A 27,912-nucleotide genomic window follows, 5' to 3' on the forward strand; every position below is an offset into this window, starting at 1 on the left:
AAAGAAAAGGCTTTCAAATGAGTGGCTAAATGCAAACTTGAAATAGGCCGAAGCAATCCGAGGGAACCAGTCTGCACGTGTACAAAAATAAACTCGCCCACAATTGAACAGTCACAATTTTCAGTGGTTACCACATTCATCCTTCTACTCCATGTTGCTTCCAAACCCATTTTAAACGGTACATCTGGTTTCATGTGGAGTGTTGCATTTATACTTTGAGGCATCTGCATCACCATTTCATAAGAGGCGTGAAGCTCTGGTTCAACACGGCAGCCACTGGAATAATGAGGCCAACTGCCTCAACCTGGATTACCTGTTACATGAAGCAACAGCTTCGCTGTTCAATTTGAGTAACCTGACCCAGATGATTAAGATAACAGCAATGTGGCTTGCACATTTTAAAGCTTACTGGCTTCTGTATGGCTCTGACTGAGCGACGACTTCCCTGCAGCTCCAGGTAGGTAACTACTCAGGTAAGCGATCACCACGGTAGCTCCTTGATCCAGGAGCTGCAGCAGGCGGAGAGAAGAAATTCCACAGTGTGATCACTATGTTCTCAACGTAAATGCTGACAACATTGGTTGACAGCTCCTGATATGTGCAATATACACCGCTTAAATTCCAAAGCACATGTTACCTACCAGAGGTGGATATGCACATCAGGAAATAAACACTGAACACAGTCTGCAGATTTGACTGATTAAACTGCCAGCTAGAGAAGAAAGGCACAAAGAATGAATGTGGTTAGGGTTTGATAAACTGAAAGCCAGAATAATTCTGTCTTAACATCGCAGAAATAAAAATTGTAGAAAGACAATTTACCAAGGAAGAACAACCCTCTTAAGCTTTTATATTCTTCAAGCATAAGAACTTAACATCTACCTCCTGTTGCCAAATACTAATCTATTTTAAATAGCTGTGATTTACAGAATAACACTGGTGGTTCCCAATTCTCCAATGTGAACCACATTTAGAAGCTTAGAGAAAGAAAGGTTTTAGTTTGAGTGGGTGTATATATAATGGCTAAGATTTATCGTGTATTAATATTTCAAGGACAACTTTTAAATAAATCAATACATGAAAATGTACTAACTTAAATCAAAAGTCTGGAACAAACTCAAAAGTTCATTTACCCCATTAGGCTGCCTCTAGGTGAGACTTCTATCTATTAGTTTAACATCTCTAATGAATAATATTGCATACTTTCCTTAAGAAATATGTTCTCTTGTTTCAACATTAGTAAGAAATTACTCCCAATGTTTAGTCAAAATAATTACTACTGAAATGTAAGTACTTTGTCCTACCCTTAGTAGACACCAAACAGCTGTTCAAAACGAATTTTTACCTTTATGGTTTCTTAATATACTTAGAGACATACAAAAAAAAATCATACCTGATCTACCCTCTTTTACAAAAGTAAGTAGGATGGGTCTAAAAAATCGTCATCGCACAGTCAGCCTAAGATTACATTGGGCAGTAGGTGAGGCTTTTTGGTCAAAGGTAGTGGGACAAATGGGAGAGCACTAGAGTTGTGTGTCACCTGAGCCAGGCCAGCAGCCCTGCAGGTAGGTGACCCCTGGGAGCATTATTTCAGCTGGTCACCTCAGCTCAGGTGTGCGCCCAACCTTGTAGAACAGGAAGCACCGTTTACCAGCACTGGGACACGTCCCATATCTCAGGGTGGGGCCAAATAACCAAGATTAGGGAGACGATGTAAGAATCACAGTGATCATTCATTAATTTATGAGGAGTGTTGTAAATCATCAAGTGGAGGGGACGGTAGTTTATTGATGGTATTCTCTACAGACCAGCTCAAATGATGTGCTCAAAACAGAAATCAGATAACTTCACTGTCTCATTCCAGACATTCCCAAGCCTTGCTTGTACTTAAATCTACTGAATCTACCCCTTCCAACCCCCCCACAAAGTCCTTTGTGGAAAGTCCACAGGACTTTCCCCTCGCCCACCACACTTCAGCGTCCTTTGTGCTCTTCCTGGTTCCTCCCTCAGAGGCTGTTTTCTCTACCTCCTGTGCTCTCCTTCCTGAGCTTCACAAGCCATTCGGATGTCAGCTCCAGTGTTATTCTTAGGGCCCTTCCTTACCACTCCAGCTAATGTTTCCCACCTCGTAGTTGGGTCTTCTTGACTTCTCTGATTGATTTCTCTCTCCCTCTCTAGGATGTCAACTCTGGATAGAAGGGACCTTTCCTTTGTCGCCCACTACTATAAACAGAGGAGTTACTGGCACACAGTGGGCACGCCACTAGTATTGGTTGAATGCGCTAATTAACGCAATGGGCCTCACGTGTTCTCGAGAGGAAGCTGGGTGATGGTCAGACCACCACTTACTGAGCCTGGGATCCATGCCACCAAGCTTCCCATCACTCTCTTGTCGAGCATCCGTTCACTGGGCTTTGAGGAGGACACGCTGCCACTGGTTCCCCCTTCTCCAAGTTTCTACCACCATCACCACCAAACACACACATATACACGCTTCTGACGGACACATTCTCTTTCAAATATGTTAATTCACTAAATTCGATTGTGGCTAAGCCTCTGACTGAAGAGTATTTGATCTCTTTAGGGCAAATGTATATACCTCAGCCATCTTTTTTCCTCTTCTTTAACTATGACTACTTGGGGACAATCTTTGTTCCTGTGTCCAGTGTCTTAGAATGTTTCACAACACAGCCCTTCTTTCTAGGACATCCCTAGGCACCACGTGTGAGCTAACAAAGGGGAACCTACCAGCAGCATTTGCAATAAAACTGTATGCGTTGCTCTCCATTTCCCCTCTTCTCAAACACTCCGATGATCCTTACTGCTTAGGCATGATTACGGTCAAGTTTTTAAGGATAGCATAAAATCCTCCCAAGATCAGTCCATCGCTTTCCAGCTTTATTTCTCATCACACTAACTGTCTCCCTCACAATATTTAAGCATCCGTTGTATTTGCAGGAGCCTGAACACACCTTTGCGTGTTGTGCTGCCCTGGCTCTGCTCATGCCTTTCTCTACCCAGAACCTCTCCCTTCCTCCTTCCAGGCTACTGGAATGCAATCCAGGCATTCTCTCCTCTAGAAAACCTTCTCCAACAGCGCTTCTGCTCCCTTTCAAGTCGGTTGAGGTGCATCTTTTTAATCCCATAGCATTTTGTGCGTAACTTCACCCACATCGTGTTGAAATTGTCAGTTTATGTGTCTTCCTGTCTTCTTCACTGGACTCCAGGGGCTGGAACATGACTTGTCATTTTTGGCCTCATGTTTCCTGGTACAGTGGAGGCCACATTACAGATATTTAATAAGGGAACTCAATGGAATTTAACTCAAATAAATTGAGCTGGAGTCCAGTGAATGTCCATTGCACTTGGACCAGGGAAATACGGTAAATGAAAAGGAGTGAAGGGGCCATAAGAGATGAGGCAATTGAGAAATAAAAACTACTCCAAGAATTTCCAGGAAGTTAATAAAAGTAAGAAAATCCTGCAAAGCACTCTGGAGTTTTCACACTGACTCTGTGCGACAGACAGCAGGTAAGCACAGGTACTTTCTCAGTGTGGAGATTACAGACCTGCGTTCACGAGATGCATGGGGCCCTGCTCTGAGCTCTGTGCCAGACGGCTCAAAAATATTATCTCTTTAATCTGCACCTCCATCCACAGGTGATCACTGTCCCCATCCCTGTTTTCTAAAGCAGGAGACTGAGGCTTCCACATAACAGGACTGGGACTCAACTGCAAGGCCACGTGTCTCCAGCTGTCCATTGCTCGTGGGACTTGGATTGAGGTCTTTGACCTCCTATCCCCATTCCCTCTCACACTGGAAGGAAAGGTGGCAGGATTAACAGCACGTCTGCGTCGTGGCTTCCTCAATTTTCAATGCATCTGTGCCACACGACATGGGCAAGGGCTGCCTTCACCCTTGTAGCCAAGGTTGGCCCTGAGCTATGCTGTGAAGCATTTCCCTTGTTCCTTTTATTTTCCTTCCTCTTCATAACTGTAGATACACTTCTTTAACTTCTTTTCAACTCAAACCTCTACCTTCATGTTGTCCTTTAGTTATATCCATATATATATGGATACATACATATACATATATGTATATATATTTATTCATTCTATCATTCAATACTTCACATTCCAAATTCATTATTTCTGCCAACCCCCTACCATCATTATTATAACACCTGTTCCTCCAGTGGTCTGCCAGTTATCTGCTTTAAATACATCAGCCTGAGAAAATCAAGTTGTCGCTAACTTGTAGCTATCATAAAGTGTTGCTCTTTTCATTGGGATTTCCGTTTTACAAAAATAAATCACTGCTCCTTAAAGAAAGATGCTCTGATTGGAAACAGCGGAGGTAGTACAGCAAGTCAGTGGAGAAAACTGACTTGGAAAGAATGACATTGAACAGAGAGGACACAGTTATATTTAGGTCCTGGTTCTGCCATTTACAAGCTGTGTGATATGGGCTGTGTCACCTACCATTTCCCTTTCCTTGTGTGTAAAATGAGGCTTCTTCTAATTCTGACAGTTGGTAGCACCTTGACATTGAGTAGCAGGTCTCTACGTAATTTTGTCTGGCCTTGTCTGTAAGAAAATTCTAAAGAACTTGTTGTTTTTTGGGAAGAGGATTGTCCGGACCATTTTTTAAAACATTTCTTAAATTGAAATATACACACACACACAGAATCAAGTACTATTTTTTTAGTAATGAAGACCCATATAAATAGTTTTGCAGATCCCTGAATTTCATATAAATGGACCAAACAGTGTGCATGTTTTTGTATCAGGCTCATTTCTGACTCAATATTATGTGTATGAGATTTATTCACATTGTTGTATGTAGAGGTAGTTTGTCTTTTCTCAATTTTGTTTAGTATTCCATTGTATGAACGTACATAATTTCTTAATTTATTCTACTATTGATGGACATTTAGGTTATTTCCAATGTTTGACAATTACAAATAAAGCTTCAATGCACTTTCTCTATATGAGTCTTTCGTTGCACGTATTTACTCACTTCTGCTGTGTGCACCTCTGTCGTGGAATTTCTGGGTTCTAGAGAAAGCTTAAGTTCAGCTTTACAGTAAAACAGTTTTCCGGAGAGGTTGCACCAATTCAGATTTCTACCAACAGTGGAAGAGAAGAGTCTGCCCATTTCTGAGGGTTTTTCCATTTCTCTCAGAATTTAGTATATCAAACTGTTTGTTTAAGTTAATTTGGGTTAGGAAGATACTAAGCATGAGGAGAGATTACCCATGGATAATGAATGCTCCCACACTTCAGTGCAGCTTACAAAGCACTTGCCACACTTTCTTGCGATTTTATTAGCTATCCACAAAGATTTGGTGAGGCAGATATTATTATTACTTTTTATAGGGTAAGACAGCCAAACACACAAAGCAGAAAGGGCATTGGATAATAATAAGTACTTAATGAAAAAGTCGAGGCCCAGAGTCAGCAGCTTGGCACACACAGATAGGCATCTTTCTCAATTATTAAAAGTACCAGAGTTGGCACTTTGCAAGAATCTTTGGTTCTGAGACGAGTTAAAGTATACATTTAGGGAAAGAGGTTATGTGTTTCTGACTTCAGTGAATTTATATTAAAAGTTATTTTCCTTTTAGAGGTTTAGAGGTTTTACGAATTACTTAGAGGTTATAAGATCAGATTTTGATAATTTATTTTGATTAAAAGAAAGCTTTATGTGTCCCTACCTAACTGAAAGATCCCCTTAGTAGAAGGGTAGATGGCGTCTACTATTGTTTTTTATGGTGCCATAAAAATGAGCAAGGGCGCCACCTACAGGGTTTCACACTAGTTCCACAGACCATTGGCCTGTGGGGTCTGGGGAAGAATATGAGCAGTGATTTCCTTCATTTCTTCAACATACATTATTTGAGCATCTTCTAGGTTCTAGATCATAGCCCTCGCAATTCTGCAGAGTTACTCTTCTAAAAGGAGAGATAGACACATGCATTGGCACTAGGATCCGATGGTCTATTACGTCTCAAGTAGAGGTAATTACTGTTACTATTACTATTATCTCGAGGTCTATTACCTCCCAGGTAAAGCTTTTGCAACTGAATCTCAGGTTGCAGAACTCTGAGCACAGGAGAATGGGGAATGCATAAGTTTTATCTGAATTTGAATCTGAAAAGATGAAGAATTCATCCAAAATGCACTTTTAACAACATGAAATTCTTTATTTTATATAAAGATCTTCGTTTTAAATAAAAACGACCATCAATAGTTATATAGAACTATTCTCTAAAAAGAAAGCTAATTATTTGTGTCAACACAAGATTTAAATCCACGATCAGGTTTTCCCTTGATTTATGAGATGGTGTGTTCTCTACATAAACTGGAACTTGACCACAAACCCTCAAAATGATTTATCAGTGACAGAAATCAAGGGGGATTTCACTTTGAGGGAACGGTATTTTTATAAACAGCCAGGAAAATATATGTAAGACTGGAGTTCCACACATATATGGTTACTTAGTAGTGAAGAGACATTCACGGTCCAAGATTAATATGTCTTAGAAAATTCACCTCGTAGACATTGAAAATGTCTAGATGACGGATTGCACTAACGAGGTGCTTGTTTAATTATAATTAATGATAGAGGCAACATGTAAAGAATGGGCTCTATTTTCAGCTGATTTAAAGAAATAATGTGTTCTACATAAATCTATCATTCCATGCGAGCCCAGTATATACACAAGATATTGCAAATATATCAAGTGGCTTCCACTGCATTTGCCACGTCTTTTGTTCACAATGCTATGGTAAAAGCGAAGGCGTTTTAGGAGCAGCGGCCATGCAGGAGTTTTACTTGTCAATCAAGCTTGCTATTCCTTTTGGCATAACTTGACTGCATGATTGAAGAGGAAAAAGCCAAAGAAGAAAGTGGAAGATTCAGAGAGTAAAGAACGTAAAGAGGAAAGTTAAAAACATAAGAGAAGAAAGAATATTTTATGGTGCTGGTTGTTTATTTGACCAAGAAAAGCACCAAGTTAAAACAAATGTATTTTTTGTTTTTAGAAGTTATGACATTCTGTCCAGGCATCATACTCTTGGATAGAGAAGCAGTTTCTCACGGAGAGATACCACCGGAGGGCTGCATTGGTAGCTTAGGAACCACAAAGCGTTGTCATTGGAATCCCACATAATTTGCAATCATATTTCCTCCAAGCAACATTGATGGGATTTTTACAGTCTTAAGAGTGACCACAAATGATAAATGGGACTGCAATAATGGTAAAAAGGCAGTAAGCATACAGATGTGTTTTTTTTTTAAATGTTCCCCTTCTCCACCAAATAACCCAGACTCACATTCTTTGACAGAGTATTTGCACAGATATTAAAATAGCACTTGGTAAACACTATGTAAGTTTACACTGCCATTATTACTGTTGTTCTTGTTGATTTTCTAAATCATTCATCTACTATGCTTTTCTTTTTTTGCAATTGTGTTGGTAATAACAATAGTGGGTTTTTTTTTTTTTTTCCCTTAATTTGCTTAGTAGAAATAAAAGTACAATACAAATTGGGGCTTCTGGTGTTCAATCTAGGTAGGAAAAAAGGCAAAATTTACATGAACAACATGCATTCCCTATATGATAGGAAGGTTCCCATTTGCCCTCAGAGTGAAACCTTGAGGCCTCCTAGTTGCAAAGTCAGAACAGCATCACACAGAGTGATGGTCAGTGGGATGGCTGATGGGGCTCTGAGTGGTGACTCATCTCGTCCTAAGCTACTGCTCTGTGTCTTGCCCTCTGGCACCTTCAGGCTTCTTCTAGAATCAGCAGGAAGGACCTGTAGCTTCCACTCATTGGTGACAGTTCTGCCCTCTGGATCCAGAAAAATAAATGTAATGCCTTCCTGCCTGGCATTTACTCTTTCTAAGCGTCCTCATGTCCTCTTTTGAATGTTTCTGTCATCATCCTGGATGATCTCCTTTTGGTCTGTTTCTTTCTCAAAAGGATAACATCCAGTACAGAACCCGACCTTCCATACACAGTGTGCTTAGATATGGTCTTAGGCACGACGCCTCCTGAGAAAGAAGGCCTGTGTTCTAATGAAAAAAAAGGCAGCCCCTCACACCATTTCACGTTGGAGACGACCTTCAAACTCAGCCTGAAGAGGCTTTCAACATATTACTGTTAAGCCGTGTTTACCCTTCCTTATATTTTTGCATCATTTATCTCTTTGTGTTTATGTGAAAATTTTTCTATTCGTCGCTTTTAATTATATATATACTTTTAAAATCAATGGCTGATATGTCTAAACTATTGCAATTTTCTGCCAACCAGTATATGTCTTGCATCTACCAATTTGGAGTATCTTCAAACCTGATATTCTATTTTTTGCCTTTCTTCCAATCACTGGCACAGATGCCAAATAAACTGATCAGATTTGAGGGCTGATATCTAGAAATTTTTCTGTAATTCAATGTCAATCAATTAATCAGATCCCTTGGAGAAGATCAATCAACTGTTTAGAAACAACTCTGTAGATCTATCTGCCTCATTCTACCATCAGTGAATTGGCATTCTAAATATTGATTTATGATTGTGTTAAATCAGGGATAGATCTATCCGCTGATGTGGATTACTCCAGAGAAACCTCAGAATCATTTCCCATGTGACAGCATGCATTATTTCTCACCTCCACCCACCATGTCCCCCTGTGACCTCAATTCCCACCAACACGTCCTTCTCACACTATTCTAGTTTAACCACAGTTAGACTATATGGCCTTAAAGACAATAGCAGAGAAAGGCAGTTATGAAGGAAAAAGCGGCCTTGCCTAGGTCCCAGGATAAGTGAAAATACTCTGGCAGGACTCCTGTGAAACTTCAGAGCGGGCTATTTGCCATCAAAGGGGATAAAGGTAAGAACTTCCTGGCAGCATCAGAAGAAACTGTGAGATGGACAATGCTCCCAATGACAGACAGAACACATTCTGGTGAAACAAAATTGCCCCTGGATGCAAAGTCAGGCATCTTCTCTGAAGGTCACATGCCCCAGGGACCAGGCGGCACTCACTTCCACGTACCCTCCTCAGCACTATCTGTATTTAATTCTCTGCAAATTACTCTGTTTTTCTACTTCTTGTCCAAAAGGACACAATGAAAGCATTAATGGATTTTAAAATGCGTCTTAGATAGGAGACATTCAGACCAATTTGTTGGAACCTTACTACAATCTCCCTCAGGGGCAGCATGATTTCTCCGGTGTTCTGCCTTTCGAGGGAGTTGTTTACAAATTGTCTTTCTGACCTACTAGTTTCTGGAGCATGGGGGCTGTCTATAATTTCCTCGTTTTGGGGTCCTGGCTGGCATGTGACAAGTGTCCAGGGAACACTGCCTTAACTGACCTGACATTCTCACGGTCATGATTTGAGGGAAGCTGGAGAAGTTAGTTTGGGAAAGCATCTTACTTTCTGACTTAGTCATACTATTTTTATTTGCAAATGCAAGTGGAATTGTTGTCAAGGGACTGCCTAATAGATTGAATCCTTTTCATGGTATTGATAAGGATTATTGATGATTAGAAACATACAGAAAATGATACACTACTATCCAGCTATAAACCCTAGAAATTAGATACAAAGAGAAAGTTTCAGAATCAACCCCACATACTACTAACTAGACAGTTTTATTCAGCTACAAACAATCCAGCATTTTTGTTTTGAGGTTCATTTATGTGTAAATCACTAAATCAGACAACTGGATTTATGTAGTGTGAATATATTTTAGGACTAAAAGTGATTGTTAGTGAGTAGATGAAGAAAATAACCAGACCATTGTGGATATTTACCAGCTATGTGTATAGTAGTTAAAATTAACGCTAATATATATTTATTAATTAAAACTTAGCAATAATTCCAGAAAAACAAGAAAATATACTGCATACTGTCATAGTAATAAAGCTTTACTAATAAGTTGCTAGTAGTCATCTACAGAATTTCCAGTGTCAACTGTTCATATAAGAGAGAGAAGGTATTTTCAGGCTTATATCTCTTGTTCCATCTTTAGCAAAAGAATCCTAAAATTTTAAGGTTGGAAAGCACCAGAATGTCTCCTGCTATTTTTTTTCTTACAAGACGGAGCATTCTTACCTTGAAACTGGGCATTGAAGCCTTTGCGTCGATGGTTACTGTCAGATGTGAAATGGAGTCGTAACCAGTTCTTGCTACTGATAACAGGAGAAGGAAGGTTCATGCCGGTCAGCCTGGAAAAGAGAACAAAGAAAAGGGTCTCCCTTGTAAACCAACAGACAAATGTCCTATATCGAACCTGCTTTTAAAATGGACTACCGACAGCCTTTACTTTGAGATACTTAAAACAGAGATCACTTATAAGCTTCATTTAAACCTTAAAATGATTCAAGTAATTTTATCTTTGCCTACATACAAATGCTGTATTTATCCTTGATGGAATGAAGGCTTTCACAAATATTTGACATTTTGGTTTTTCTTTATTAATGATGGATAAATGAGAAGATATTCTTAGATCTCTTATTTCTTTTCCTCGGGAAATGAATTATAAAAGAAAAGGAAATAAGCAAATGATCAAGTTCTGCCTTTCACTATTTGAACACTCAGCAGTTCTGTTTCACCAGAAATAGCCTCAAATAAACTGTTTTCATGCTTGATAGCATGTGTTTCCTGCATCGCATCTGCAGAACTCATGACGTGGGCCTTTCCTACCGGGGTGAAGAAGAGGAGTGTTTATGAGACAGGGGACGAGAACTGTCAAAGAGATTTGAGATTGAACAGAGCCATATTTGTAAAGTAGTGTATTAAACACAATTAAATCTTTCAAAACTAAGACACAGTCAATCTCTGGTTAAGCTAAAACACCCAGTCCACTTTACAGTGTGTAGTTTAGTTGTCAGAAGAAAGCAAGTAATTTACTTCCTGCTATTGAAAACTCTGCATCTTTACTAAGGAGAAAACACCTTTAGTGCCTGTTAGGGGTGCGGTGACATATTCGGTTTGGGCCAGTGACGTTAAGTACCAGTGGATGGGGATGCTGCAGATATCTGTTCATGTGTCAGCTCCACTTGGACTAGCTGAGGCACCAGATAGTTGGGTCATCTTTTCTGAACCTCAGTTTTCCAGTCTCTAAACTGGACTTCAAAACACCAACATCGATGGGTTGAAAGCGATCATATATATGCACTTGTAATGTTCGTACACGTTTTTAATGTAGTCACATACGACTATGTATTATATAATTATTTTGCATCTCAGCTGTCAAATCTATTTTCAAAATGATGCTTGTTAGTGTAGATGATCTGTAAGAGTTTAACCACTGGGTTGTAGCTGAAGCCTGTGGTGCCCTCTGTGGGCTGGCCTGTGAGCACCATAGCTACTCATCCAGCTGGAAATCTTATCCAGCACAGGATTTGCTAGGTATGGGTTCCTGTGTAGCATGTTTCCCTCCTTACACCATTACCTGGAGGAAAAGCAGCATCGAATGAAATATGTAGTCAAGCTTTCCGATGTCAGGGTGTTCAATTGCAACTCTCAAGTTTAAAAATGTGCAGTATCCTTTTAAAGTTAAAAGCCAAACCTTGACTGTAACCAATTGTAACAGTGTTTATGTCACTCTTTGAAATAATCTTCTGTAAGAGGGAATACACTGTTCAGATCCACTTATTTGCTTGGATTTATGTCTTCCTGATTGGTGAAGTCAGATACGGCTGTTTCCAAGAAACATTTCATCATCCCAATATTTTGTTTGAAGGCTCCCCTCCCTCTCGTTTTTTTCCTGGTGAGATTATTATAAATTCTATTAGAAATAGGTCTCATACCTCTTTGCCTAATACTGACAGTGGCCAAGAGAGAAGTAAATTCTGGATTCAGAAACCTACAGTCTATCCAGCTCACCTACATTTTACTCACCGAAATTTTTATAACTGAAATCCATTTCTATTTTATTGTTGCATTAAAGATATATATATATTTTTTTCCTCTATTAGATTCTTTTTGAGTGTTTCTAAACTCAAAAGCTAAGTGGACTTTCCTTTTAGTTGCATGTCAACATTAGCAATGTGCATAAATAATTCCCCTCTTCACCTCCACATTTTCCAAATACCTACCCACAAAAGTGTCAGTTTTGCTTTAGTCAACAAAATTCATCTCATCTGTAAAGGGCCAGATAGAAATATTTTAGGGTTTATGTGTCACAGGATCTCTGTTGCAACTGTTCAACTTTGCCCTTACAGAGCAAATACGCTCATAGAATGGGTGTGGTGTGTTCCTATCACACTTTATTTATGGACACCGAAATTTGTATGTCATATAATTTTTCTGTGTAACAAAATATTACTCTTTTTAGAGTTTATTTCAACCACTTAACAATGTAAAAACTATTCTTAGCTTATGGAGCAAATGTGGCCTGTAGGCCATAGTTCACTGACATCTGCTTTAGTATATATGAGGCAAACTGTAAAAACACTGAACAGGAAGATAATTAGATGATGTATATCAAGCTAGTGTAACTAAAGTTTCAAATAATACGTAACTCTTGTGCATATTCCTTTTATACAGAATTAAAGGTGAGGCCTTAGTTATAATTATATAATTCATTTTCTGTGGTTAGAGCCAAGCCATGAAAATGAGTCACATACCAGAGTGGACCAATGTGTGTGGACTGCTTGACTTGGCTGTGTGAATTAAACAAATAGTCACATCCTCTTTTTGGGAGGTGTGAGGGGGAGGAGGTTGTTCTATATAAGACCTATCATTAGAATTGTGAGTTTTTCTGTCACCTGCCACAAGCTTGGGGCTAACCTTAGAACTGTGATATAACAAAAAGATTCTGTTCAGTTGTTCCTTCATTACAAACTAATGTAAAGAAAGCTGGTTAATATCAAACCAGTGGGTGATATTGTAGATTTACTAAGAAGTTGGATGATTCAGATAAGATTTAGATGTAAAGAACTCAACTGAATACCTTTGTGATAGGCAGAATAATGGCTCCCAAAGGTGTCTACATCCTAATCCCCAAAACCTGTGACTGTGTCACCTTATATGGCTAACGGGGACTTTGAAGATGTGATAAATTTACAGATCTTGAGATGGGGGAGATGATCCTGGATTATTGGGTGGCCCAAAGTAATCAAAAAGATCCTTAAAGTGACATCAGTGTCATGGTGGAGTGAACTTTCCCATAAACTCTTCCCTTGATAAGATACAACAAAAGGAACAGTCACAGACCAACAATGGACTTCTAGAGAGCTAAAAGCAAGATCAGAAAGATCCAAACTGCCGCATGTCTGAGAGTGGAATGTGCTGGGCCCCCAGAGGAATTGGGGAGAGATAAAGAGAACTCCTCTCCCTTCCCATCAGAGCAACGATCCTGGTCCGTGCGGCTCCCGGGGGGGGGGAGGGGCAGCCCTCTGCGGGGAAACTGTAGCTCTTCGGGTTCTCTCAGCCAGTGGGAAACTCCCACACAGAGGACTCGGAACTTCTACAGGGGTACCATCAACATCTGAGCACCCCAGAAGAGCAGATAATGAGGGGTGAGTGAGAAGCCACCCATGCCAGGGACCCAGTGGGCAAAAGAGAGAGCATGCCCCCTCCCTGCATGCTGGACACTGCAGCTCAGCTGACCAGACCAGACCAAGTAGCTGGCGGATTGCAGTGAACAGCCAGGGTAGAGCGCAGGGGGCTCAGATTACACAGCTCTTAACACCCACACAGTGGCAGTGGGTGGAAATTGCAACCAAAGATTTCCAGGATGAGGAAAAACAAAGCCAATACAGGAACCGCAATGCAAAGGTACATGAAATCACCAGATCAGAAGGAAAATGACAAGCACCCAGAAACCAACCCTGAAGACACAGAAATCTATAATCTAAAAGATAGAGATTTCAAAATAGCTATCATAAAAATTCAACAAAATACGAGACAGCACAGACAAACAATTCAATGAGATTAGGAGTTTCTTCACAAAAGAGATTGAAATCATAAAGAATCAGTACTGATGAAGATGAAGAACACAATGGAGGAGATAAAGGAGAATCTGGAATCTTTAAAGAACAGAGCTGACAATATGGAGGAAAGATTAGCATTTTAGAGGATAGGAATACAGATATGCTCCAGATGGAAGAGGAGAGAGAACTAAAACTAAAAAGAAATGAAGAATGTCTCCGAGAAATATCTGAATCTATTAGGAAATGGAACATAAGAATTATAGGTATTCCTGAGGGATAAGAGAGGGAAAGAGGAACAGAGAGCCTATTCAAGGAAATAATAGCTGAGAACTTCTCATATCTGGGGAAGGAGCAGGAAATACCAGTAAGTGAAGCCAACAGGTCGCCTAAGTACAACAACAGGCAAATGCCCACTCCACGACATATAGAGTTAAGGCTGCCTAAAGTCAATGACAAAGAAACAATATTAAGGGCAGCTAGACAAAAACAAAAAATAACGTACAAAGGAAGTCCCATCAGGCTCTCAGTGGATTTCTCAACAGAAACTTTACAGGCTAGGAGAGACTGGAATTATATATTCAAAATACTGAAAGACAAAACCTTTCAGCCAAGAATACTCTATCCAGCAAAAATATCCTTCAAATATGATGGAGAAATAGTAACTTTCCCAGATAAACAAAAGCTAAGGGAGTTCATGGCCATGAGACCCCCACTACAAGAAATACTCAAAAAAGCCCCCAGGCCTGAAAAAAGAAAAGAAAGGGAACACAAAGCTTGGAGCAAGGAGAAAAATAGGTAGACAAAATCAGAAAAATAAAAAATCTTTACCAGAATAGTTTAGCAACCACTTAAATACCAAAATCAAAGATCAAAGGAAGGAATTCACCAAAAATAAATATAACCTCATCACTGTAAACACACACCCACAACACAAGATAAAATAAGATATAACAAGAATGACTTAGAAGGGGAAGAAGTTTGATTGAATTGACTTAGTATAAGGAAATAAGAGGCCATCAGATAATGGACTATGTCATACACAAGATTTTTTATACAAACCTCAAGGTAACCACTAAACAAAAAATCAAAACAAAATCACATATGATAAATAAAGAGGAAACTAAAAGAGTCATAAGACAGAACAACCAAACTGAATTGGCAGCCCGAAACAAATGGGACAAGAAACAAAGGAAATGCAAAAGAACCAGAAAATAAGTGAAAAAACAGCAACATTAAGCCCTCATGTATCAATAATTACCCTAAATGTAAATAGATTGAACAATCCAATCAAAAGATACAGAGAGGCAGGATGGATTAAAAAGCAAGACCCAACAACATGCTGCCTCCAGGAAACACATCTCAGCTCTAAAGACAAGCACAGGCTCAGAGTGAAAGTATGGAAGACAATACTCCAAGCTAATGGCAAACAAAAGAAAGCAGGTGTTGCCATACTCATATCAGACAAAGTAGACTTCAAGATAAAACAGGTTAAGAGAGACAAAGAAGGGAAATATATAAAGATAAAAGGGACACTTCACCAAGAAGACATATCACTTATAAATATATATGCACCCAACATAGGAGCACCAAATTATATAAAGCAACTATTAACAAACCTTAAAGTAGACATTAACAACAGCACAATAATAGTAGTGGATCTTAACACCCCATTTACACCAATGGATAGATCATCCAGACAAAAAGTCAATAAAGACAGTAGACTTAAATGAAAAACTGGACGAGATGGACCTAGTAGACATATACAGAGCACTCCATCAAAAAACAGCTGACTACACATTCTTCTCAAGCATGCATGGAACATTTTCAAGGATAGACCATATGTTGGGAAACAAAGCAAGCCTCAATAAATTTAAGAAGATTGAAATCATAACAAGCATCTTTTCAGACCATAAGGCTATGAAACTGGAAATCAACCATGAAAAAAAAAATTGGGAAAGTGACAAAAATGTGTAGATTAAACAACATACTACTGAACAACCAATGGATCATTGATGAAATTAAAGGAGAAATCAAAAAATATCTGAAAACAAACGAAAATGAAAATATGCCATACCAAATCATATGGGATGCAGCAAAAGCAGTCCTGAGAGGGAAACTCATAGTGATACAAGCCCACCTTAACAAATAAGAAAAAGCCCAAATAAGCAACCTTAAATTACACCTAACAGAACTAGAAAAAGAAGAACAAACAAAGCCCAAAGTCAGCAGAAGGAGAGAAATAATAAAAATCAGAGCAGAAATAAATGAAATTGAGACCAAAAAAACCGTAGAAAGGATTAATGAAACAAAGAGTTGGTTCTTTGAGAAGGTAAACAAAACTGACAAACCCTTAGCCAGACTTACTAAGAAAAAAAGAGAAAATCGAAGTAAATAAAATTAGAAATGAAAGAGGAGAAATTACAATGGATACCACGGAAATACAATATAAGAGAATACTATGAGGAATTATATGCCAACAAATTGGACAATCTAGAGGAAATGGATAAATTCTTAGACTCATACAACCTCGCAAAACTGAATTAAGAAGAAATGGAGAATCTGAATAGACCAATCACAAGTAAAGAGATTGAAATAGTAATCAAAAACCTCCCAAAAAATAAAAGTCCAGGACCAGATGGCTTCTCTGGTGAATTTTACCAAACATTCAAAGAAGATTTAATACCCATCCTTCTCAAACTATTCCAAAAAATAAAGGAAGATGGAACACTTCCTAAATCATTCTATGAGGCCAACATCACCCTGATACCAAAGCCAGACAAACACAATAAAAGGAAGAAAATTACAGGCCAATATCGCTGATGAAAATAGGTGCAAAAATCCTCAACAAAATATTGGCAAACCAAATATAGCAATACATTAAAAAGATCATACACCATGATCAAGTGGGATTTATACCAGGGACGCAGGGATGGTTCAACATCGGCAAATCAATCAACGTGATACATCACATCAACAAAACAAAGAATAAAAACCACATGGTCACCTCAATAGACGCAGAGAAGGCAATTGACAAGACACAACATCCATTTATGATAAAAACTCTCAACAAAATGGGTATAGAAGGAAATTACCTCAACATAATAAAGGCTATTTATGACAAACCCACAAACAACATCATACTCAATGAGGAAAGACTGAAAGCCCTTCCTCTGAGAACAGGAATGAGACAGGGCTGCCCACTCTCACCACTCCTGTTCAACATAGTACTGGAGGTTTTGACCAGAGCAATTAGGCAAGAAAAAGGAACAAAAGGAATCCAAATAGGCAGCGAAGAAATGAAACTCTCACTATTTGCAGATGACATGACTTTATATATAGAAAAGCCTAAAGAAGCCATTGGAAAACTATTAGAAATAATCAACAACTACAGCAAAGTCGCAGGGTACAAAATCAATCTACAAAAATCAGTTGCATTTCTGTATGCTAATAACGAACTAACAGAAAGAGAGCTCAAAAAGATAATACCATTTACACTTGCATCAAATGAATAAAATATCTAGGAATAAATCTTACCAAGGAGGTGAAAGACCTATACAATGAAAACTACAAGACATTATTGAAAGAAATCAATGATGACATAAAGAAATGGAAAGACATCCCATGCACATGGATTGGAAGAATAAACATAGTTAAAATATCTATATTACCTAAAGCAATCTACAGATTCAATGCAATCCCCATCAGAATCCCAATGACATCCTTCATGGAAATAGAAAAAAGAATACTAAAATTCATATGGGGCAACGAAAGACCCCGAATAGCTAAAGCAATCCTAAGAAAAAAGAACAAAGCAGGAGGCATCACAATCTCTGACTTCAAAACATACTACAAAGCAATAGTAATCAAAACAGCATGGTACTGGTACAAAAACAGACACACAGATCAATGGAACAGAATTGAAAGCCCAGAAATAAAACCACACATATACGGACAGCTAGTTTTCAACAAAGGAGCTAAGAACATACAATGGAGAAAGGAATAAATGGTGTTGGGAAAACTGGACAGCCACATGCAAAAGAATGAAAGTGGACCATCTGCTATCGCCATTCACAAAAATTAACTCAAAATGGATCAAAGACCTGAAGGTGAGACCTGAAACTGTAAAACTCATAGAAGAAAATATAAGCAACACACTATTTGACATTGGTCATAAAAGAATCTTTTCGGATGACACGCCTACCCAGACTAGGGAAACTAAAGAAAAAATAAACAAGTAGGACTTTATCAGATTAAAGAGCTTCTACAAGACAAACGAACCCAGAATCAAGATGAACAGACAACCCACTAGCTCAGAGAAAATATTTGCAAAACATATATCTGACAAGGGGTTAACCTCCATAATATACAAAGAACTCACACAACTGAACAACAAAAAAACAAACCACCCAATCAAAAAATGGGCAGAGGAAATGAACAGACACTTCTCCAAAGAAGATATACAGATGGCCAACAGGCGCATGAAAAGATGTTCAACATCACTAATCATCAGGGAAATGCAAATCAAAACAACACTAAGATACCACCTCACGCCTGTTAGAATGGCTATAATCACCAAGACAAAAAACACAAATGTTGGAGAGGATGTGGAGAAACAGGAACCCTCATACACAGCTGGTGGGAATGAAAACTGGTGCAGACACTATGGAAAACAGTATAGAGAGTCCTCAAAGAATTAAAAATAGAAATACCCTATGATCCAGCCATCCCACTACTGGGAATCTATCCAATGAACCTGAAATCAGCTATTCAAAGAGGCTTAGGCACCCCTATGTTCATTGCAACGTTATTCACTATAGCCAAGAAGTGGAAGCAAAGTAAATGTCCCTCTACTGATGATTGGATCAAGAAGATGTGGTATGTATATAAAATGGAATACTATTCAGCCATAAAAAAGACAAAATCGTCCCATTTGCAACAACATGGATGGGCCTGGAAGGTATTATGTTAAGTGAAGTAAGCCAGAAGAAGAAAGACAAACACTGTATGATCTCACTCATATGTGGAATATAAACCGACACATGGACAGAGAAATCTGTATTGTGGTTACCAGGGGCAATGGGGGTGGAGGGTGGGCACAAGGGGTGAAGGGAGACATATATATGGTGATGGACAAACAAAAATGTGAAACTCAAAATTTCACAATGTTATAAACTATTAAAACATTAATTAAAAAAATCCTTAAAAGTAGAAAAGGGAAGGAAGAGAGTCAGAAAGAGATGTGCCTGTGAAATAGGGTCAGAGTGATGCAAGTCAGAACTCCACCTGAGGTGGCTGACCTTGAAGATGGAGGAAGGGGCCAGGAGCCAAGGAATGTGGGTGGCCTCTAGTAGCTGGAAAAGACAAAGAAATGCATCTCCTCTATGCCTCCAGAAAGGAACACAGCCCTGCTGGCACGTTGATTTTAATCCAGCAAAATCTGTGTAAGATTTATAACCTACAGAACCATAAGATAATAAATGTTGGTTTAAGCCATCAAGTTTGTGTTAATTTGTTACGGCAGCAATGGAAAAAAAATACAACCTTTTAATGTGTATATCCTACCTTCCATTCTAAAACAGTCCTGAAAGAGAGGTCATATGGAAGAACAGGTCATCGCTCTGTACCTATTAACAATCTTAGAGAACCTGTGTGGTTTAAACCCCGCCTATGGTTATCAAAGACTGAACATCTGTCATTGCGGGAGTGAGGTCTCCCAGGAGACCTCTACAGTTCTTAGCTATATTTCCTTTAAGTTTGCTGGATTTTGTTTTCTAATAAATAAATAGTTTTGGAAGTGAGAGGTAATTATGGGGCAATCACAGGGAATCAATATGAATAGTGAGCATAAGACACAAAGCAGAAACATTTTAAAGAAAAAAGAAGAAATAATGGCAAGTATCAACAAATGCCTTTGTCTATTATTTCACAACATACAGACAATTTTTTATGCTAAACGTATAGAAACAAAGGGCAATTACCTGATGAAATCAAATGAATCAAAGATACTTGTACTTAAAATATAAAAACAGATGGTGAGAAAAAAGAACATCTCAATGTAATTGTCAGGGAAGGGGTCTTCCTGAGGAAATGTTAGACGCATTTCATTTCTGGAACATCTCAAACTAGGTCAGGAAACCTATAAAGCTGGATAGCGAGAATGCTGAGCAGGCCCTTTAGATATGGCTAAAGGAAATGGTAGTTCTCTCATTTTTTTTTCAAGAAGGCCAAATTAAGCAATTTAATCCACTGGCAAATTCATTTCTTTCAAAGGATTCAACTAGATTTTGTCTGCCATCAGTAAAAATAAATGTAGGACTCATGGGATACTTAAAGTTAGGATGACTTTCTTTGAGCCGAAATAGAACAGGCCAGTCTGTTCCACTTTCTCCAAATAGCTTTACAATAAATTTTAGGATTCTATATATAATATGTTCATAACTTCTTTTCTCACTTACCCTCCCTCAAGCCTCCCTTTCGTCATATGTGATATAAGGGGGTTGAGCACATTACCCTCCTCTAACATTATAGCCCCGTGTCTCTGACTCACTCATTGTATTTATGTAACTTGAAAATATAAAGTCAACTTGTCGAGATAATTTTCTAAAATGCATTTGGAAATGCTAAAGTGTTTTGAGAGAGCTCTGTTTGAGTACTTCTCTGACGTTAAGCCAGATTTCTTATGTCTTTAGAAAAGCATCATATAAATCGCAGGGGGTCCCTGGGTAGTTAAACCTCTTTAATGATGATGACTAAGAAGCCGGAAAGCATTAATACCATCCACACAGACTGTAAATTACCCGGCCTCCCCAAGGAGACTAAAGAATTAAATAAACCTATTACTTCCGAGAGAGTGATTGCTTGTCAACTTGGGAAGAAAGTCATCTAGAAGTTGTGTTATGTTTTCCTGTGCTCTTGTGGACGTATAATCAACATGATTCACAGTCTGGTGTTTCTTTTATCCTCGTTTTGTCAAAATTAAATAGAATAATCTGATCAAAGTGTTCCTGACGTGTCATATTTCTAACGGGGTGATATTCTCATTATTAGTGAAATCAACTGTCTTACGAACATATATTGAGTTTATACTGTCATTTTAAGTCTTAGTTTGGACACTGAACAAAATAACAATGGCAGCAAAAGGTGATTCTCACCTTGGGAGAACATGAAAAGAAGAGCTATAGAAGTGTGTGTGTGTACACATACAAGTATATATATATACACACACAGATATACATATATGTGTAGATAGACATACAATAATTACATATTTATATACAAATATTTCTAGAAATTTAATCCTAAATTTCGACACACATATATATATACCCTCTGGGGGGAAATAAAAACTTGAAAAACCACCCATAGACTATTTAAAAACATACCACAGAAGATTTTTCTGTTAGTAAGCCCTGGTTTTCATCAAATTAATACTTTCTATGAGACTTTTCTTTCATTTGTCATGGCGTTCACAATTAGCTCTCTCTAGGTCCTCTCCCTTGGACAGCAACTTTTCTCTCTTTGGCTCTTTCTTTCCTCGAGACACTTTGGAAAATTCCATCATTAGGAGACACGAGTAGCTATACCTTTCCCTCGTGGTAACTTTATCCACTCTTATGACTTTAGCCATCACCTGTACCCTTCTCTATGCGCCCTCATATAGTCTATGTTTTTTGCAAAAACAATTTCTTGTCTCTGGAGCCCTCCTTCCTCCTTCCACTATGGCATGCTTATCTTTCCAGCCTCACCCAGTGTAAACACTCTCCCCTTCTTTTCTACAATCAGATATGCTTGACTTCCCTCAGCTCCCACTGAAGGCCCCATGCTCCTTCCTTTCTCAGAGTCTTTACACAGACTGCTCTCTCACCTGGTGTCCAGCACACACATCTTCCCCACCACCCATTCCTCTTCATTTGCCTAGTAATTCCTGGCCATCCTTTAGATCCCAGATCATGTGTCACATTCTCAGAGAAGCCTGACCTGACCACAAAGATGAGGTTGTTCCTCCCTGGTTATGTCCTCTCCCGCACCCTGGACTTCTCCTTAGCAGACATTTCAAAAGAGTGATGATCTGGTTACTTGTCTGATTATTTACTAAGTGGTCGTCTTTCCTGTGACACTTGAAGCTTGTTTTATCCTCATCATGTCTCTAGCACCTCGCAAAAGCTCTGGGCATACAGCAGAAGCTCAATATACATCAGATGAATAAATAGAATAGGCAACTTCCAACATTTCCATATGGCCCTACCCAGGTCCTATTTCACAAGATGACCATTATTCTGTACAGACTTTCGTGGTATAGTGTCTGGCTAGGGTGTGTTTGTGACTAAACAATGTCTTTGTTGGACGAATCTTATTCCTTAATAGCATTAGAACTGAGCAAAGTAGGGGGTAGAGAAATGGGGCCAGGAAAAGGACCATGGCTTCATACCTGTACTAGGACCACAGTCTCCGCACAGATCCACACACAACTCCGAGGGGGCTGTTCACACAGAATATGACTTGAATGAAGGTCATAGCAAGGTCCCAGCAACCTTGACTGGACACCCAGTCTCTCCTTACTTTAATAACCCTCAGGAAATCCAAAGAGACCACACCTCATCTGCCTCAGAGACGTCCTCAATACCTGCTCTGCCTTTGGCGGCCATTAAATTCTTTGGCAGATGTTTAGACCAAAGACATGCCGTGTTCTATTGATTTCTGGAAGCGGCCAACTCTCAGATGTGTAATCCTGGGTTCATCAAAACAGGCACGACAGCAGGGGATCCAGGGAGGGATCAGAGAGTCTGGGCAACACCCTCACCTCACAGACGCCTCCTAGACTTTAGATTGGCAGCAGCATCTATTCAGTGCTGAGTTGTGGGCACTCCCCCGGCAATGTCTGCCTCTCTCCTTTCTTCTCACTAAGCATTGCCTAGGTTCCAGCCCAAACCCCATTACCTCTGCTGTGATACTGAAAAGTTCTCCTGATTGTACGTTAGCTTCCTGCCCCTCTGCTCTAACTCACTCTGTGTAACTCTGATGGGAACTGCCCTAAATATAACCCAATTCAGCATTTATAAACCACTGACATGTGCCAGACACCATCCTCAGCACTGAAGATATAGCGGTGAGCAAGCCAAGGTGCTGGAGAGCTATCAGAGAAGAGTGACCTCAGAGTGATGACACGTAGGATAAGTGTCTCCAAATGGGGAATACAGGTCGCTATAAGCATCCACAAGAGGGGGTTTCAAATCTTCCTGTGGGGAAGACCCTTCTGGAGGTGTGATAGCTGAGTTGTGACTTGTCAGGTAAGTGGCTAACTAGGGGACTGGGAAGAGAAATTCAAGGGCAGTAATTACCAAAGTGAAGACTTGTGGTGATGCCCAAGGTAAATCATGGCACTTCCTTTTTCTAGAAACACTTCACTAGCTCTAAATCACTCCAAGAAAGAAGTCAACTTTCTTAGCATGAGATTGAAGACTCTTCATGACATGGCTCTAACCATTTGCTGCCTTATCTCCCATTGCGTCCTTTCTCGAATCCTGTGTTCTGCCACAAAGGGCTACGGATGCTCCCTAAACTTACGTGTTTATGCTTCCATGTCTTTGTGTTGTTGTGCTCCCCCAGCCAGAGCCCTTTGGCTGATTTTGCCTGTTTAAATCCTTCTCAAATTTCAAAATTTTTGCAGAAGATATCCCTCCAAAAATCTTTCTCATTATCTTAGGTAGAATTAACCACCCTTGACTTCACAGTATTTGGCACCTGCTCCATATATTTCTATGGGACTTATAAGAGTCTGTCTTATATTTTTGGTGGTTGTATAGATGTCTGCTTCCCTGATGAAACTGTGAGCCCACTAAGGGTACGGCTGGCACCTTATTAATTTCCTTCATCTTTACAGTACTTTGCATACACGAGTCTCAATAAATCCATTGTAAATGGGGCATATGCTGGCATGTTTGCTCATGATGGAAACTACCAAAATAGCATCACACTCTAAAACTGTAAAATGTTATGATCGTTAGGAGAACGTCATTCCTTTCATTACAGGCACAACTATTCTCACCAGGTCGTGATCTGCCAGGTGTGAATGCCGAGTGGGTCAGGTCTGGCATCCATGGAGCCCAAAGCAGTGATATAGACTCACTTAAGTCAGTGAGAACGTCGTCTGTGCCCAGGAAGGCGCAGGAGGAGGACCTATTAGGGATGGGGCAAAGGAGTCCAGTCCAGACAAGAGGGATTTGAGAGCAGGTAATAAACATGTCCAGGGCTTCAGCAAATCAGGCATTAGGAATTAACCCGAAGGTCAAGCAGAGAGGATCATTTGGGAGAGAATGTGACAAATCCCGTGCTCTAAAGCTTAAGGACTAAATGTCAGGGAATTGCTCGGTATAAAGCCCGGAAAATGGTTCAGGCAGACAAGTAATAGGATAAGACAGTCAAGAGACAGCAAGCTCTGACAGCATTTCTCAGTTGAAAGTCCTTTGGGCTTCTCGTCCACCTAAGCGACAGTGAAACGAGGCCAACACAGAAAGCGGCTTGGTCAGCAGTGCACTTTTTGGTCTCTGAGACTGGAGAACTGTCACGCCCCACCCAGAAATCTGTGTGTGCCCTTTCAGTGTGGGAAGGACCAGCTTCTAATGTGACACAAGTTCATATCTGATATTAAAAATCTCAGTTGCAGCAAACTAGTCTGGATCTAAGTCAGTGATTTGGAAAACGAAACCTCCAGCATGTGTTTCTAATCCTCTGTTCAATCCAATATCCCGGGAGATCGTTTTACGACTATCTGTGACGACAGGAGGCTGAGGTTTGCCAACAGGGGAAAAATATTCTGTGCCTCCTATATCATCCGGACTTTCAAAACAACTAACAGTTGGCACTAGGCATGGATGAGTATCAATATCACTTTTGCATTTTTAAAAAATAGAATATCTACAGATAGACTTCTACAATAAATACAGTGAACACTCCAAGATGGACAATTTTAAAAAAAATGTGAAATGACATTGGATTTCCGGATCACTGACATTTTCCCCGTGATGTTATTTTTGGCAATATATATTCGTGGTTTTTTTTGTGTGTGTGTGTGAGGAAGATCAGCCCTGTGCTAACATCTGCCAATCCTCCTCGTTTTTTTGCTGAGGAAGAGTGGCCCTGGGCTAACATCTGCGCCCATCTTACTCCACTTTATACGGGACGCCACCACAGCATGGCCTGCCAAGCAGTGCATCGGTGCGTGACCGGGATCCAAACCTGCGAACCCCGTGCTTCCGCAGCAGAGCGCGCACACCCAACCACTTGTGACACCGGGCTGGCCCCAGCAATATATATTCTTTAAGACATTGTGAAAAATATTTTTCCCCTTAATCTTGGGGTAAGATTAGTCTTGTCCTAGCCCATTTCAAGAGTTGGTAATGAGTCTACTATTTTTCTTTTTTTAGCAAACTTCTTACATCACTTGATATCATGACATATACTGTCTGCAACCACCAGGTAAGACGCTCCTGCCACCTTCTGTAATTCCCATGGTAGGAACTGGGCCGTCCCTGATGCCATCACAGGGAACCCAAGGTGAAAAGACCAGCGCCTTTGACACCTGAGATTATTAGAGATTCCGATGTCTCTGAACCTCAGCCTCACATCTCTATCACTATCCGGCTACTGTAAACCCAGTCACACCCGACACAAGTACATACAATCTTGGGTTTGGGCCTGTGGCTGCTTTTTCCCCTGCTGGTAAGATCTGTGGCTGTTGTCCTTAACTCACACATGCCGTCACAGAAAGCAAACTCCCTCCACACACACAGCTCTGCTTTGAGCCAGGGAGCCGCTAGAGCTCTCTCACAGAAGAGGGCCCACACTTTCTCCCTCATGTGCAGATCTCTGGGATCCTATTGTCATTACAAGCACAGACTTTGGAGTCAGCCTGACCTGGATTCAAATCCAGTCATGCCCCGTCCCAGCTGGGTGACCTCAGGCATTTACTCAACTCACTTGAATCTCTAAGCCTCCTCTGTGTGAATAGTCATACACACCACTAGGAACTAGGCACTGTGGGTGGCCTCTCAAGCATCCTTTTCTACTTTCCCCATCCTAACAGCTTTCAATTGTGTACTGATACCCACTTCTACCCCTAGCATCAATGTGATTCAGGGAAAGATGGTTGCTTGCTGACATTATCCGTATATATATATATATATATATATATATATATATACACATATGTATTTATATATACACACACATACACACACACACACATACACACACACACAAAAACACACACACAGATATATATGCCATATATATATATGATACAAGACATATACTGTCATATATATGTTGGTATGTAATATATATGTAGGTACATCTGTCTATGTACCATGTTAATAATTTTCCAAATATTTTTCCATTTCACATTGATTAAAATATTACTTCATTAATTTTTAAAATGTATTGAGTAACTTCTACGTCCCAAATGTTGTGCAATGCACAGAGGAATACAAAGTTAAATAAAGCTTTGTCTCTGACTTCATGCAGTTTACAGTCAATCTATTTGAAGGGTGTTATGGGCTAAAATGTGGCCTCCAAATTCATATGTTGAAGTTCTAAGCACAAGTATCTCAGAGTGTGACTGCATTTGGAGGTAAAATCTTTAAAGAGGTAATTAAAGAAAAGGGAGGTCATTAGAGTGGGCTAATGAACAGGACTGAGTTCTTTATAAAAATAGGAGACTAGGACACAGAACTCACAGAAGGAAGGCCGTGTGAAGACATGGAGAGAAGACGGCCATCTACAAGCCAAGGAGAGAGACCTGAAACAGATCTTTCCCTCATAGCCCTCAGAAGGAAGCAATCCTATTGACACTTTGATCTCAGACTTCCAGCCTCCAGATCTGTGAGACAATAAATGTCTGCGGTTTAAGCCCCCCAGTCTGTGGAACTTTGTTATGGCAGCCCTAGCTGACTAACACAAGGAGTCACATAAGTAAACTAATGACTATGCCATAGGAGAAGAACTGTATGATGGTGTCCCCAGCAAGCTTGCTTTCTCAGAAGGTGGTATCTCATAAGAGTATAGAGTCATGAAAGCAGGGATGGATTCCTGCAGACAGGGATGCATAAATACCCCGGATAAAGGGATGGACAGAGAAGAAGGGAAATCAGTATGGACCTGGGGAATACAGATGTTTAAGGGCTAGTCAAAAAGTAGTGTCCTCTAAGATGTTGGAGAAGGAGTGAGAAGCCAGGTATGAAAATTGATGGCCCAGAAGTTAAGGGAAAAGGAACTCTTCAAGAAGGATGGCAGTTAGCTTCAAGAACCACCAAGTGACAAATTATGACACTGCAGAGACACGTGCTTTGGCTTTGGCCAAGTGAAAATCAATGACTGAAGAGGGCGCTTGCTTTAGCATCCCACTCGGTGAATATCTGACCAGTCGTGGCAGCTCATGTTAAACAGGATTGGGACATCCACAACACTCACACTTTAATGGGAAACATTCTTTCAGGTTACTACATGTTTAGACATTTCTTTCATTGATTATATACTGTCTTTAGGAAATACAGTTCCAACTGATTCTTTCTGAAAGTTTCCAGTTGTGAAATAAACAGGAACATAAAATAGCATGAGAAAATGTACATGAAAGTCCAAATGGCTCAGAACACGTGGAAACCTGCTACAAAGTGCCGAGTGCTTCCAGTTCAGTGTGGAGTGTAATAGAGACAGGAATTAGCCATATTGTATTTTCGCTTTCATTCAGTATTTGTCTTTCTGTGTCCCGCTTATTTTGCACAGTATAATGACCTCTAGGTTCATCCATCTCAAGGTCTGAGAGGAGATGGACAGTGACCATTCATCCATCCAGATTTTTTATTTGTTTGACTTGGAATAGATATTATTTCTCCCACTTTACAGATGAGGAACTAAGCCTTACAGGCCTGGAGGATGGCTTTTGGATTTAACTTAAATCCAA

The 27,912-nt window shown here is 39.8% G+C and overlaps 1 protein-coding gene across 1 annotated transcript in view; it reads right to left on the reverse strand.

Annotated features, from left to right (window-relative positions):
* Nucleotides 1-27,912, reverse strand: part of CSMD1 (CUB and Sushi multiple domains 1) — a 1,554,536-nt gene that overhangs the window by 725,803 nt on the left and 800,821 nt on the right. Inside the window, exon 6 of the mRNA XM_058524846.1 lies at nucleotides 10,129-10,241. Within this exon, the coding sequence (XP_058380829.1) occupies nucleotides 10,129-10,241 (113 nt within the window). The remainder of the gene's footprint in view (nucleotides 1-10,128; nucleotides 10,242-27,912) is intronic.

Source organism: Diceros bicornis, chromosome 29 (genome assembly GCF_020826845.1).
Source record: "Diceros bicornis minor isolate mBicDic1 chromosome 29, mDicBic1.mat.cur, whole genome shotgun sequence".
Taxonomy (NCBI): domain Eukaryota; kingdom Metazoa; phylum Chordata; class Mammalia; order Perissodactyla; family Rhinocerotidae; genus Diceros; species Diceros bicornis.